The 14,127-nt window shown below is 30.4% G+C and overlaps 1 protein-coding gene across 2 annotated transcripts; it reads right to left on the reverse strand.

Annotated features, from left to right (window-relative positions):
- Nucleotides 1-1,355: 1,355 nt before the first annotated feature.
- LOC111315595 (cytochrome P450 86A22-like) lies at nucleotides 1,356-4,176 on the reverse strand. 2 transcript variants are annotated; one of them, XM_022917451.2, is made up of 2 exons: nucleotides 4,107-4,176; nucleotides 1,356-3,385 (listed from the first exon to the last, which is right to left on the reverse strand). In XM_022917451.2, the coding sequence occupies exon 2, from the start codon at nucleotides 3,358-3,360 to the stop codon at nucleotides 1,786-1,788; it is 1,575 nt and encodes a 524-aa protein (XP_022773186.1). In that variant the 5' UTR covers nucleotides 3,361-3,385; nucleotides 4,107-4,176; the 3' UTR covers nucleotides 1,356-1,785. The 2 variants fall into 2 exon arrangements, with proteins under 2 accessions (XP_022773186.1, XP_022773176.1); XM_022917441.2 differs by lacking the exon at nucleotides 4,107-4,176 and adding an exon at nucleotides 3,470-3,909.
- Between the last annotated feature and the right edge of the window lie 9,951 nt (nucleotides 4,177-14,127).

Below are 14,127 nucleotides of genomic sequence, written 5' to 3' on the forward strand. Positions count from 1 at the left end.
CTAATATAATTCTTTTGTTTTAATCTTTGTGACACCTCATCTAAGCGCGTATTAGGTAAAACGATTCTTCTTTTTTTTTACGGTCAAGAAAAAATTATTTAAACTAATATATCAATTATAAAATGATAAAAGATTCAAAAGTATAAACATATTATAAAATTCGTTACTCTTATAGTTTATAGTATTATTTACGGATATTAAAATTATTTTTGTTTCTCTGCTTTAATTTTTAGATTATTTAGCATAATTATAAGTTATAATTAATCAATTAAAAGTGTTCATGAATTGAAATTGATTGGTGTGGATCCAAATTAAATTAATAAATCCATACAAGCTTTGAATATGGAAGAAATCTTTGTCTAAAAAATTGTCTGTCAGTTTCACTTGTACAATAATATGCTATTTTAATTTATCTTAAAATAAATATAATGATTCGTATATTCATATAATATAAAATATTTAAAATTTATATATTTATATTATATTTTACATAAAAATTATGTGCATTAATTAATGTCGATGCAAAAATATAATTTTATTATTAAATTTATATATAATTATTATTAAAAATTTAAATTATATTATTTTTATATTTTTTATTATATTATTATATCATATTTTAAATTATTGAAGGAATTACTTTATAATACATGGTACATGTTTTTCTAGTAGTCTTTGACGCTGCCAACAAGGAGTACATCATGCAAGCAAACAAGAGGCTTTTGGATTTATTTACAGCAACTTTTTTTTTTTTTTTAAGAAAAATTTGATGATAGATAAATTATTCAATCTTTCAAATCAAGATAAGTGTGACGTATCTAACAGTTTAAGATAAGTAATTACAAATCATATATTTGATATGATTTCAATAAATAATCATCGATAATTCGAATTTAATACTTTTTTATTAAAAAATAATTTCATCTTTTACTCTTATATCAAGCCTTCGAAATTGAATTGAGGCCTTCCATCGATTTTTCTTAACCCCTTTTAAGAATTTTTGAAACAAAATATAGTTTTTTTTTTTTCTGTTTTTCTTAAACAAGTGTTTCAATCTAATAATAAAATGTAAAAATTAAATTGAGATTTAATTTAAATAATTTATTCATCCCATTTAAAAAGTAAATTCTCGCATATTAAAATTCCATCTATATCTCTTACAATTTTTTTAAAAATTTCTTTAATTATAGACCTCTTTTGTTAAAGGGATGGCACAAAATCCCAAAACGACACTGCCTTGGGTTCAGGGCAAAGTGTATAGTAACAACCTTGATTATTTGGCTGTAAATCATTACTATAACCACATTTTACTAATGGAATGCAATTGTAATCTTAAGTTAACAAAGCTTGAAAAATAAACAAAGTCCACATGGATTATTTATAGTTCATTAGGCGAAATTCACCTAATCTTTGCATAGAAAAAGGTGTACTAGAATGGGAATTTATACAATAAAAAAAAAGGAAAAATAAAAACACACAAATTTGAAATAAAGGTAATATATCATCTTAATTCTTAATCTTACAGATTTTTTTTTTTATTTCACTTGCAAAAGTACAACTACAGATGACTTAAAATAAAGGGTAATATCATCTTAATTCTTATTCTCTTACAATATTTTTTTACCTGAGATTTTCAGTTTTTAAATTTAATTATTAAAATTAAAATTTTAATAATTGATTAACAGTTCACATGACTGTTTCATTTTCTAGTTCTTCATTAAGCATATTATATTCACAAATTTTCATCAAAATTGAAACATACCCTTATGCCACTCCAGCAGGACATCAGTTTTCAGCAGCTTTGCATAGTTTTTCCTCGACAGGCTTCAGGTTTCTTGGGTGCACGTCCATCAGTAGCCCATATTTCATGAACAATGTTAGTGACATTTTCTGCTCCACCCGGTGGCCCGCTGCCACTGTAAGCTTGTGTCGTAGCAGCACTGCAGCGGCTATTGATTTCATCTGCAGATAAGCTAAATCCTTCCCTAAACAAATTCTAGGACCAGCATTGAACGAAACAAATTTGTATGAATCTTTTGCCTCAATTTTCATGCCATCTTCGGATAACCACCTTTCTGGCTTGAACTCCAGGCAATCTTCACCCCAGATGAACTTCATCCGACCAGTTGAATATATTGAGTATGTGATGTTCGAACCAGCAGGAACAAATGTTCCATTAGGCAAGACATCGTCAGCTATTACATGCTTTGAGTCTTGTGGCACCGAAGGGTAGAGTCTTAGTGTCTCCGACAGTGCTGCCTTAAGGTATATCAATCGGTCAACTTCTTCAAACACTAGCGGCTCAGCAACCCATTTGGAAGTGTCAGTGCCACGTGTCTCCATCAAAACGGTGCAGATTTCTATGAGAATTTTCTCTTCCACCCTTGGGTTTTGGCTGACCAACCAAAAGAACCAGCACAGGGCGACTGATGACGTGTCACGTCCAGCTAGGATGAAGTTCAGTGCCACGTTTTGGAGGAATTCGCCAGAGTATGATTCTTTTTTCTTCATGAAACGGGACAGCAAGTCATCGTGTTGGGTCCCACTTTGATTCTGAGTCACCAACTCAATCTTACGTGTATTAATGATTTCGGATAAGTATTTATCCATGTATTCAAGGCTTTGGCTCAGCTTGACTTCCATCCCAAGCCGAAACCACCTCTTCAGCTTCCAAATGATTTCAGGCAAAATAAAGCGCTGGAGCGTGGCTTCCGTGGCTTGATCAAAAGCCATTGCGAAGCCATTCTCAGGAAGCCCGGGAGATAGTGTTTGAGGGTCCTTGCCGAAAGTCAAGCCGCATATATTATCGAAAGTGAGTCGAAGCAAGAGGTCTTGAAGATCAACTGGCTTCCCTTGGAGCTGAGCTGTCTCAAGAATCGGGCAAAACCGATGCTTGATGGCCCTGCTAACCCACCGTGCCATTGCTTGGCGCAGCGTCCGTGTAGTAAATTCTAACGCGGCCGTCTTCCGCTGGAACAACCACGTGTCACCATCAGAATTGAAGATCCCATCGCCAAGCAAATCATGAAACGCAGCCTGCCAATTGGGTCCCTTCGGGTAATTGTCAAACCGGCCCTTCAAAATATGCTCCAAGTTCTTCGGATCGCACGTGACAGTCACGAGGCAATGCTTCCGGGCTAAAAATGGAATTGCAGCAATGCATGTCTGATACGTGCCGCCACACGCGCTTAGATTGTCTGCGATCCACTCATGCATGCAATTCGAGTTCTCAATTAGCCCTGGGAGGCTGCCCAATAGAGGCCAGACACGTGGGCCATAGAGCGACCGTGAGATGAACTTGAACCATACTAAATAAACTAGTATGGCCGATAAGATCAACAAAGACATTGATGCATCCATGTGATCAGCACCCCACCAAGTAAATCTGCACGTAAACAAGAAACTTTAAATTTCTTTTACTAATGTTTACACGAAACACAAAAAATATTTGCAATTGTTGCAACGTAACTTTCAACTTTCGACTTTCAAGCTTTGTATTACTATATCTATCTGAACTGAGGCTACTGATTCTTGAGCTCCTGAACGAAAATGGAGAAACTAAATGGAACCCAGATCCTGTTTTGAGAAGAATGACTGGTTTTGTTTATTGGATTGTTAACAGGATCAAGGAATGTGCGTGGAAGATGAAAGAGGGAGCGAAGAGTAGAAAAACAGACTTTTCTCAGAATGTGAAGAAGGGAGAGACGAGAAGTCTGTGACTGTGAGTGGAGGGAAAGGAAAGAAGACGAAAGGGTTATATAGAGGGAAATAAGTATAACATAGCAAGCCAGAAAGCAAAGCAATTAATATATGCAGCTTGATTTGCTGAGAATATGTCTCTCTCCTTCTCTCTTACAGACTCACTTTTTTTTGTTTTTCATTTGTGAATGGACCTGACTAACTCAGTTTGAAAACACGCAGCCATTAATGGACGACTGGAGTCGTTGGAAAAATCATAGTAAGGAAAAAACAACCCCACGAAAGACCTTGCAACAAATATAAAAATTAACCACACACGCAAAAAACTAAGAAAGGATCAAGTCATGAAAACTATGGGTTTATTTTTGTTTTCTAAATAAATTGTCCTAGGAAGAAAAATGCCTCACCTAATTTTGCAGCAAACTGCTTCTCCCCAAATTCCACTATGGCAGCATTGAATGAAGATGTAGACGTAAACAAGATGGTTGAACAACCATGCTCCTTTTATGTTATATAAATGGACGAATCTAAGATTTATAGTCAATGGGGACAAATTTTTTATATTAACTACCAATAATATATTGATATATTTACATTAAAAACCATTATTTTATTCATTTATCTTTTTATTTTTTAAATTCATCTATATATCTTTTAATATTACAAAATACTCATCAACGACGAATCAAAATTTTTTTTCAAGTATGTCCATTATAATTTATCAATTTTGTTGATGAAAAGGGTGTTAATGAAAAAATTCCGAAGGTTCAATAGAAAATTTTTTAATTTTTTAATTTTTGAGGTATCCATGAAAAATTTTATGTATATGAGAATAGTATTATTATCTATAAAACCAGGGATGGATACTAGAATCTATATCCAAATATTTTTAGATAACTATTGAATTTAAAATTAATTAATAATAAGTGAAAAGATCTAATTTTATAAAAAATTCAATATATAACATATATGAGATAACATCACTTTAACAATTTTTCATTATGTGTAGATGAAGCTAAAAATTTATCATGTGATAAACTTAAAAATCTTCGTAATGTGTAAACAAAAATAAAATTTAATTACATGATAAATTTAAAAAGAATAATAGGCAAAAAAAGTAATATATAAAAATAATAAGACATAATCTAATCTCTAATATCGTATTATATATTTAATATAAAATCAATCCGTTATAAATGAAAAGTTTAATTTAAATATAAGATAAAAAAATTCAATATTAATTACCAGACTACTTGAGATAACATCAATTTATTTTTTATTTTTTCTTTTTTCAATTACACATATAGATTAAAATAATATATTTGTTAGCACATACTTTGTTTAACATGTATAAAACCATGCATAGGGTTAAGATCCAGGGAAGTACTCGACCGGTTTTTATTTTTTATCGTTTTAACAATAGCTAATACGCGCTGAAAATCGCCCCACCTGTAAGTGGTTATAATGTTTGGTGAGTGGCAAACCATGTCGGCATATCCGTCATTCCGATGGATAGGAGCACCTACTGATATAAATTTTAATAGTTAAAATATTATTTTAAGAATTCATTAAATTTTTCTAAAATATCAATGTTTATTATAAAATGCAATTATTTTTTATTAAAAAAATAGAATTTAAAGATACTAAAAAAAATTTTAAATGTTAGAATTTTAAATATATCAAAATATTATTTTTTAAAAATAATTATATGAATCCATTAAATTAAAATTCGAATACAATATAACTTTTTTAGAAAATAAAGATTTGAATGATTTGTTTAATTGTATTTATGATTGAATTAAACACTCATTTGTTATTTGCATCATTAGAAGTATATATTATTATTCAACTTCAAACTTGAAAAATATTAAAAAGAAGCTTTGCTCCTATAATTTTTTCACCCCCAACTTGCATTGTCTTCCATCTATTTCTTATCTTCTCTCACTAACTTGGGATTTTAAGTTAGATTAAACCAATAACAACATATATATATATATAATATCATGTCTAAGATTAATCACTAGATTTTAGACATACATTTATAAATCAACATGCAACTATATAGATTTTAATTAAATGTTATAAATTAGTGGATTATATAAAAATTTTAAACATATTTGAAGCTAGTAAAATTTAAATTCTAATCAATAAAATAAAAAATTCAGTACTATTAATGTCTTAACTAAACTTAAAGATATCAATCTTATCCATATTCAATGAAAAATTCGATTTTTTATTCGAATGAAGATAGAAATGGGTAGTATATTGTGGGTATAGAAATGAAAATTGGTATGATTTTAAATTTTTATAGATACAAAAATGGAAATAATTAATATAACATCCATCCTATACCTTACATATATATTTATACATATTTAATAAATAAATAAATTATTATTTTAGATTAATTAAAATTAATATATTTTTATTTTAAAAAATATATTACTATATATATTTATAAAAAATTATATAAATATATAATATAAAAATTAAAAATAAATTTTTATTTTTATTTTTTAAAATTTATAAATATAAAAATTATTTATACTCATTAAATATTCATAAAAATAAATTTAAAATACTTATTAAATATATATAAAATACATAAAATTTAAAAATCAAAAATCAAAATTACTCTATCCATCTTATATCATATCCATTGTTAGGGTAAGCTTTCGTAACTGATATAAGAATAGGATGCTAGTAATTTCAATTCTGTCGGTAACTTCAATTCCTGTTCCTCCAAGCAATTAATATGAATGACATTTTGTGGGTCATGCAGGAGGGATTATCAAGACAATCTCTGTCTGAGAAAACAGTGGGAGAATGACATATGCGATAAACTTTTTCTCGTACACAACAGTCATTTATTTCGTTACAATATTTTCAAGTTCACCGAAAAAGAAACTCCTTTTCTTTGCTCGTACCTTGTTCGGTAGGAGAGATTATCAAGACGATCTCTATCTGAGAAAACAGTTGGAGAATGGCATTTGCGATCACTTCTTAATTATAAACTTTTTTTTCCCGCCCAACAATCGTTTATTTTCTTACAGTATTTTCATGTTCACCGAAATTGATACTCCTTTTTTGCTCGTACCTTCTTCAACGTGGGGACTTTTGATTTTGAGTGTATTAAATATTTAATTTAAAATTAATCGATTATAAATGAAAGAATTTAATTTAAATATAAAATTATAAAAAATTAAATATTTATTAAATATAAAATAATATTATATTAATAGATTTTCATCGTATATAAGTAAAAATAAAAAAAAACTTATCACATATTAAATTAAAAAAGAACAACAAAATAAAATTGTAACTTTAATATTAAAATCAATTCACTATAAATAAAAAAATTTAATTTGAATATAAAATTATAAAAAATTAAATATTTATTAGATATAAGATAATACTATCTTAACAAATTGCATAACACCAAGACCACACACACACGTGTACCAGGCAGACACAGCAAGAAATTAATGGCTGCCAAGAACAGTGCAAGGATTTGTTTGCTTGAGTTGCCGTTGCCAATCTATCCTGCTGCAAAACTTTTACATGGCTTAAAATAATAATCTATTTATCCCACAATATTAATGAGTTCTAATGGGTTTGGTTGTGGTGGAGACAAATCCAGACGTAAAACGTGCATCGATTCAACCTGCATTTTTTTTTTTTGGTTTGAGGTTGCATTATCGATTCAACCTAAGTTTACGGGCTTTAATTTGGGTGTCATTGTTTATCATTAATTTTTTTTCTTAGTACATTGTCTCTAGACGAAAGTATCATAAATTTGTTGCATGTATTATTAACATATATACATGTTTTTAAAAATATTTTAAGCGTCTTTTATAAAATAAAGATTTGTAAATCATTTCCTTTGTATTTGTGTTGAATAAATGATGTTTAAAATTTGATAAATCATTTTTAAAATAAAAATAAATAAAAAAATTTGAGTTTTATTTAAAAATAAATCGAATGATCAAGTTTTTTAAAAAAATTTGTTTGAAATTTTGTTTTGGAGATCTTAATGTTATGAGATCAACAATCAAATTTCACATTTTATGTAAAAAATTTTTCGGTACAACATAATACTTTAATTTAAATACGATAAATTTTCACTTAAAATGTTTCTAACATCGATTAGAGCTTATAAATACTTCCATTAAGATTTATTTTAAAACATAATTATATCAAATCTCAAGGATCGGTTGATTCTCTCGCTTCTATTTTCTTGTCCATGGTTACGAGTGCTTTAAAAGATCTTGAAATGCAATTTTATTCGTTTAATGATATCAACGCCCTTTGAACAAGGCTAACTTCATATTGATTTGCAGGACCAAACCGGACTGCATCTTCAAAACGTGCACAGCTCACTGTTTTATTATATTCCACAATTGTCAATCACATTTGTTTGCTATGTCAAAGCATGCAAGAAAACATATTGAAAATTTTAACAAGAAATTCTGAATTCATTTAAATGAAATCAATAGCTAAGTTAAGAGACGCAGGTCATTTTTTATGTATAAAATGATAGATAAGATAGAGTGATGATTATTTTATATTATATTTAGTTTATATTTTAAAAAAGGTATGATTATAAGAAAGATTAATTTAATAATCTCAAAATAAAAAAATTTATTTTTAATCCATGAGATTGAACTTATATATTTTATTATATCGTTAAAAATTATATTAATAATTTAAATTATATAAACTTAAAAAAAATTATTTTAAAAAAAATTATTTTATCATAATATTTATACACATTAAATATAAGATAAAATAATATTATTTAATTTAATTCTATTAATAATATCATTTTACGCTATGACATCGTAATCTTGTGCAGTGGACTAAATTAATTAATAAGAGTTAGTTTACAGGTTTCCATCGACTGTCCAGGAACGTTTACAAGGACGAAGGGAAAAAACCAAAATCTGCAGCTCTTAACTCGCACAATTAATCGACCCCAAATTAGTTTAAGCTGATTTTGGTAACAGTAAGCATCGAGGGCACACCAAGTTTTAAATGGCTCTAGAAGGAGCAACTAACGCCCTCATTTTCAAATTAAAAAAAAAATTAGAGACATCATATTATATATTATATATAAGAAAAATTTAAATAAATATTAATAGAGGTATATTTTATAGGATAAAATTATGAGATTTTTCAAAAAAAAAATATATTTCATATAGTGGATGCGAATCTCATTATGTAAAAAATTATAAAATTTTTGAATTAAAATAAACAATATTTTATAAATTGAATACAAAATGATCTTGCTTCATGTTTGCAGTTGTATCCTACGACGACAGCCTGACAGGTTTGAGGCAACTGTTTTCACTTCTCAGCCATACCCTCTTTGATCTTTGGAAAATTGTAGCTGATGAAGCTGCCATTATTCTTGATCAAGTATTCCTGCATGGTGAAGCTTATATTAGTGTCACTGCCAAAAGAGCAACCTTTAAAGTTGAAACAGCAATACTGCCATTGACCGACTGACAGGCCTGGTATTTCTTCAGAACACATATTACTTCTTCTGCTATAATGTTCTTTGACCATCACAGAAATGCAGATATTAAGTCCCTATTTGGTAAAAAATAAGAGGAAAAGGGTCAGATACTGTTGCCATATTTTGGAATTAAGGCTTTGTTTTGTTCAAACTTCAAAGGCCTTTTCTTTTTGCAAAGGATGTCATTACCGATTGATAGATTTGAAATCCCATGATTTGAAGCCTACTCAAAATTCAGCTGGATGACTTGCCCATGCAGAAGAATTATAGTGCGAGTTTTTTAACCTATCTGTGCGTTCTCCATTTATCCTGCCAATGCTACTTCATTCACTCTATAAAATTTCACATTCTATATAAAAATTTTCTGTAACATTTGAATGTGTTAACAAAAGTTCAAAAAAAATTTCGGTACAACATGATACTTTAATTTAAATATGATAAATTTTCACCTAAAACATGTTTATTTATGATGAGATGTTTCCAGCACCGATTAAAGCTCATAAATACTTCCAGTAAGATTTATTTTAACGCATATTTATATCAAAGCTCAAGAATCGTTTCATTCTCTCACTTCTATTTTCTTGTTATGGTTAAGAGTGCTTTAAAACAACTTGAAATGCTATTTTATTCGTTTAATGATATCAACGCCTTTCGGACAAGGCTAGCTCCATGTTGATTTGCAGGACCAAACCGGATTGCATCTTCAAAACGTTCGCAGCTCATGGTTTTATTGTATTCCACAATTGTCAATCACATTTATTTGCTATGACAAAGCATGGAAGAAACACATATTGAAAATTTTAACAGAAATTCCGATTTCATTTAAAGGAAATCAATAGCTAAGTTAATAGATTTAGGTAGTTTTTATGTACAGGATAAAATGATAATAATTTTATGTTATATTTTGTTTATATCTAAAAAAATGGATAAGATTACAAGTAGAATTAATTATCTTTTTAGCTTAGGTTTAGATTTTAATGTGCGATTGAATTCACTACACCACCAGTTGAATTCAAATATCAATTTTAGTGAGATTTATTCAACATAAATTTCTCATTAAATTATTTTAATCACAGTTATAATAATTTTTTTTTCAATACAATTTCAGTAATTTTTATTATTATTTTTAATCTCGCTGAAACCAATCTCACCATCCATGTAAATAAAATCTTAGTATAAGATGATTAATCCTCTCAAAGAGAAAAAAATTATTTTTAATCCATGATATTTAACTTACATGTTATATTATATTATTAAAAATTATATTAATAATTTAAATTATATAAATTTTAATGAAAGATAATTTTGACCAATATATAAAATTTTTTATTTTAATTATTATACACAATAAATATAAAACAAAATAATATCATTTAATATAATTTTATTTATAATATTATTTTATACTATCATATCATAATATTGTGAACCAAACTAAGTTAATAAGACCTTGTTTACGGGTTTCCACCGACTGTCCAGAAACGTGTACAAGGACAAAAGGGAAAAAACCAAAATCTGCAGCTCTTAACTAGCAGAATTAATCGACCCCAAATTGGTTCAAGCTGATTTTGGTGACAATGGGCATGGAGAGTACCCCAAGTTTTAAATGACTCTAGAAGGAGCAAAGTATAGTCTAATTCTAAACAGCAAAAATTACAGTATCACAACTAACGCCCTCATTTTCAAATTGAAAAAATTAAAGATATCATAAAATATAGGTAAAATTTAAGAAACATCATTAATGGAACGTAACTATAAGATTTTTTAATAAAAAAATAATATCTTATATATATATATATTGAATGTAAGTCTCAATCTATGTAAAATTATAAAATTTTTAAATAAAAAAAGAATCATAAGTTAAATATAACTTTAGACAATAATCGGTTATATCCTACAACCACAGCCTGACAGGTTTGAGGCAACTATTTTCACTTTTCAGCCATACCCTCTTTAATCTGTGGAAAACTGTGGCTGGTGAGCTGCCATTCTTGATCTAGTGTGCCTGCATAGTGAAGCAATACTGCCATCGACAGACTGACAGGCCTGGTATTTCTTAGAACACATACTACTTCTGCCATAATGTTCTTTGACCATAACAGAAATGCAGATATAGAAGTCCCTAGTTGGTAAAAATTAAGAAGAAAAGGGTTAGATGTTGTTGCCATATTTTGGAATTAAGGCTTTGTTATGTTCAAACTTCAAAGGCCTTTTCTTTTAGCAAAGGATGTCATTACCGATTTAAAGATTTGAAATCCCATGATTTGAAGGCTAATCAAAATTCAGCCGGATGACTTGCCCATGCTGAAGGAAGAATTATACTGCCAGTTTAACCTTTACATTCCTATTCTTTAACCTATCTGTCCGTTATCCATTTATCCTGCCTATGCTGCTTCATTCACATCTTCATCCTTCATCTTGCTTCTTTCTTCAATAACTCATAACAATCCTCTGGATTTTTTAACGTTACTTCCCCACTCCTTGAGCATAGTTTTGCGAGTGATTATCATGCAAGTCTCAGACCAATAAAATTCTTATCAACTAGATATAATTGGTTCGACCGGAGGTAAGACGATATCTAAAGTCGAGTTTTCATTTGTCATGCTGAGGATTGATTCTAATAAAACTTAGTTACTGGTAGAACTAGTAAGCTGGCCAATGAGTAGAGACATCTAAAGCATTTGAAGTGATGTTTGCGAGGACAAGATTAGGCTACAAGGCCGATCACTGCAATTTCCCGACATTGTCAACCCTTCAATGCCATGTACTGAACATTCCACAGAAAAGAAAAAACTAAATAACTATCAACAGAGCATACGAGACCTGATACAACAAGAGAACAAAATAAGCGTTCTCGGTTTAAAGAATATTGCAGAAAATAGCTATTATGGCATTAATGACCTACGCCATTGAAAAAACATTACCACCAAGGCCAGCTGAGAACTTGAAGCCATAAAACTTCAGAATACACCAAGAAACAAGATCCCAAGGTAAATGATAAACAACAAATTTGGCATAATGCCAATTCACCACAAATTTAGTTAGCCGAGGGCATAAAATTAATAGACTAAGCAGAAAATGTGTACATCTTCTCATTCATGATTCAGTATTACAGTATCAATTGTTGACATCAATTCAATCACCAAGAACCAAATCTATAAACAATACAAGATACAATTCGGTCTTATTTACAACAGTATCAATGGCTTGAACCAATGGCTTGAACCGTTGAACCGGACCGGGTCACATTCTCCCAATGGAGAACTTGTTTGATGGACCCGTTTTGGAGATCAAGAATATGGAGCCCCGATATGTCGGTTGCAACGGCCGCCACGATATCACTGGATATTGCAAGTAAGGAATCCATGGCAGTGGATTGGGTCAAAATTGTTGACTTTCTAGTCAACGACCAATCGAAAGACGCGATCTTGCTACCGTGGGAAACATGCAAGGAACCAAACGGCGTCGTTGCAATCGCGGAAGGGGAGTCGCGGCCGTTCAAGGGTACTATCGACCATCGTTGGAGGGCAAAAGCGTCAAAGTGGGAAGGGTTGGTCAAAAGTGACTCAAGGCCATAGAATCTGGATGCTTCGATGAGGTCGCGGAGGCCAAAGTCTTTGACTTTGGAAGGAAGGGCACCAGAGCGGAGGAGGGAGAGGAAGAGAGAGAAATAATCGGGGTCTCGGTCGACGAAACGGTTGGAAGTCGTTTCTTCGAGTTGGGCAAGGAGGGATTTGGGGCCCGCTTGCATTAGGGTTTGTTTGGTTGTTGGAAAATGTGGCCGCCGACATTGATCATTACAACATTGCTGTTGAACTCCGGTTCTGTTCCCAAAAATTCCAATGCAACTGATGTCATAGTTTCACGAAATTTTGGATTTTTAAATTCCAAAATTGACCCTGAAGAGTAAAAGAAAAAAAAAAGCCTAGACCTTTAGAGGGATTAAAACCCAGAAAATGTTCAGCCTTTCACTAGTTTAGAGAGAGAGATGGACCCTAATTTTGTGGAAAGGAAAGGAGAATTTGGGGAGTGACAGCACATAGGAAAGGGGAGTTTTAAAGTGTTCTAGAAGTTCAAAGGGATAGGTTACGTGTAAGGTGACAAAAGTGACAAAATCTCAGCTTGGAACGGATATTATGATTTCATGAACTGATGGCTAAACCAGTCGTCAAACATGGACAAATGACTACCATCTATATATTTGGTATTTGTGTGAAAGACAGATAAAAGAATGAGAATGCTGTATTTTTTTTTTATTTGCAGGACAAGAGAAGTAATTTTTTTTTGTCACCATTTTAATACAGGATCTTAAAAGATGTTTTTTTTTTTTTTTTAATTCTATGAGACAAAAGTTTTAGATCGTTACATCAAGTTCGTTTTTATTTTTTTTTATTTTGATTATTGCTTTGGCTATTTGGATCGTTGTTCGGTCCACAAAGTTGGAATCTTTATGGCCAAGAAACTAAAAGTTGGAACTTCAGGATATGAATTTGGTTTCTTCATAGAGTTGAAACTGGTTGATTTTTTAATATTATAATATATTTTATAATTAAAACTAAAAATTTTCTTATATTAACAAAACAATGTCTCTGGTAGGACCTATGCTCAAATCCTGTCAAAAATTTTGTTCAAATCATGTTAGTCCTACGGGTCAGCAAGGTCACTCGAATATTTGCAAGCAATATATATTCACTAGCGTAAGATACCAAATATTGGTTACTGAAATCCAAGATGGCGTCTGGGTTAGTGCGGACTCCAAACAGGCCATCAGCCCACACTGGCTTCGCAGAACTTTCGTCTCAACCTTTGCTTTATGGATCATTCATTTCATCCTCGTGTAACAGCACAAGTTAGCAACTGGTTCTAATTTCCAGCTGCAACTTTTCATTGGTTTCAAAAAAACCTCCCAA

This window comes from Durio zibethinus, chromosome 9 (assembly GCF_047325235.1).
Source record: "Durio zibethinus cultivar Kanyao isolate XHJ-2024 chromosome 9, ASM4732523v1, whole genome shotgun sequence".
Classification (NCBI taxonomy): Eukaryota; Viridiplantae; Streptophyta; class Magnoliopsida; order Malvales; family Malvaceae; genus Durio; species Durio zibethinus.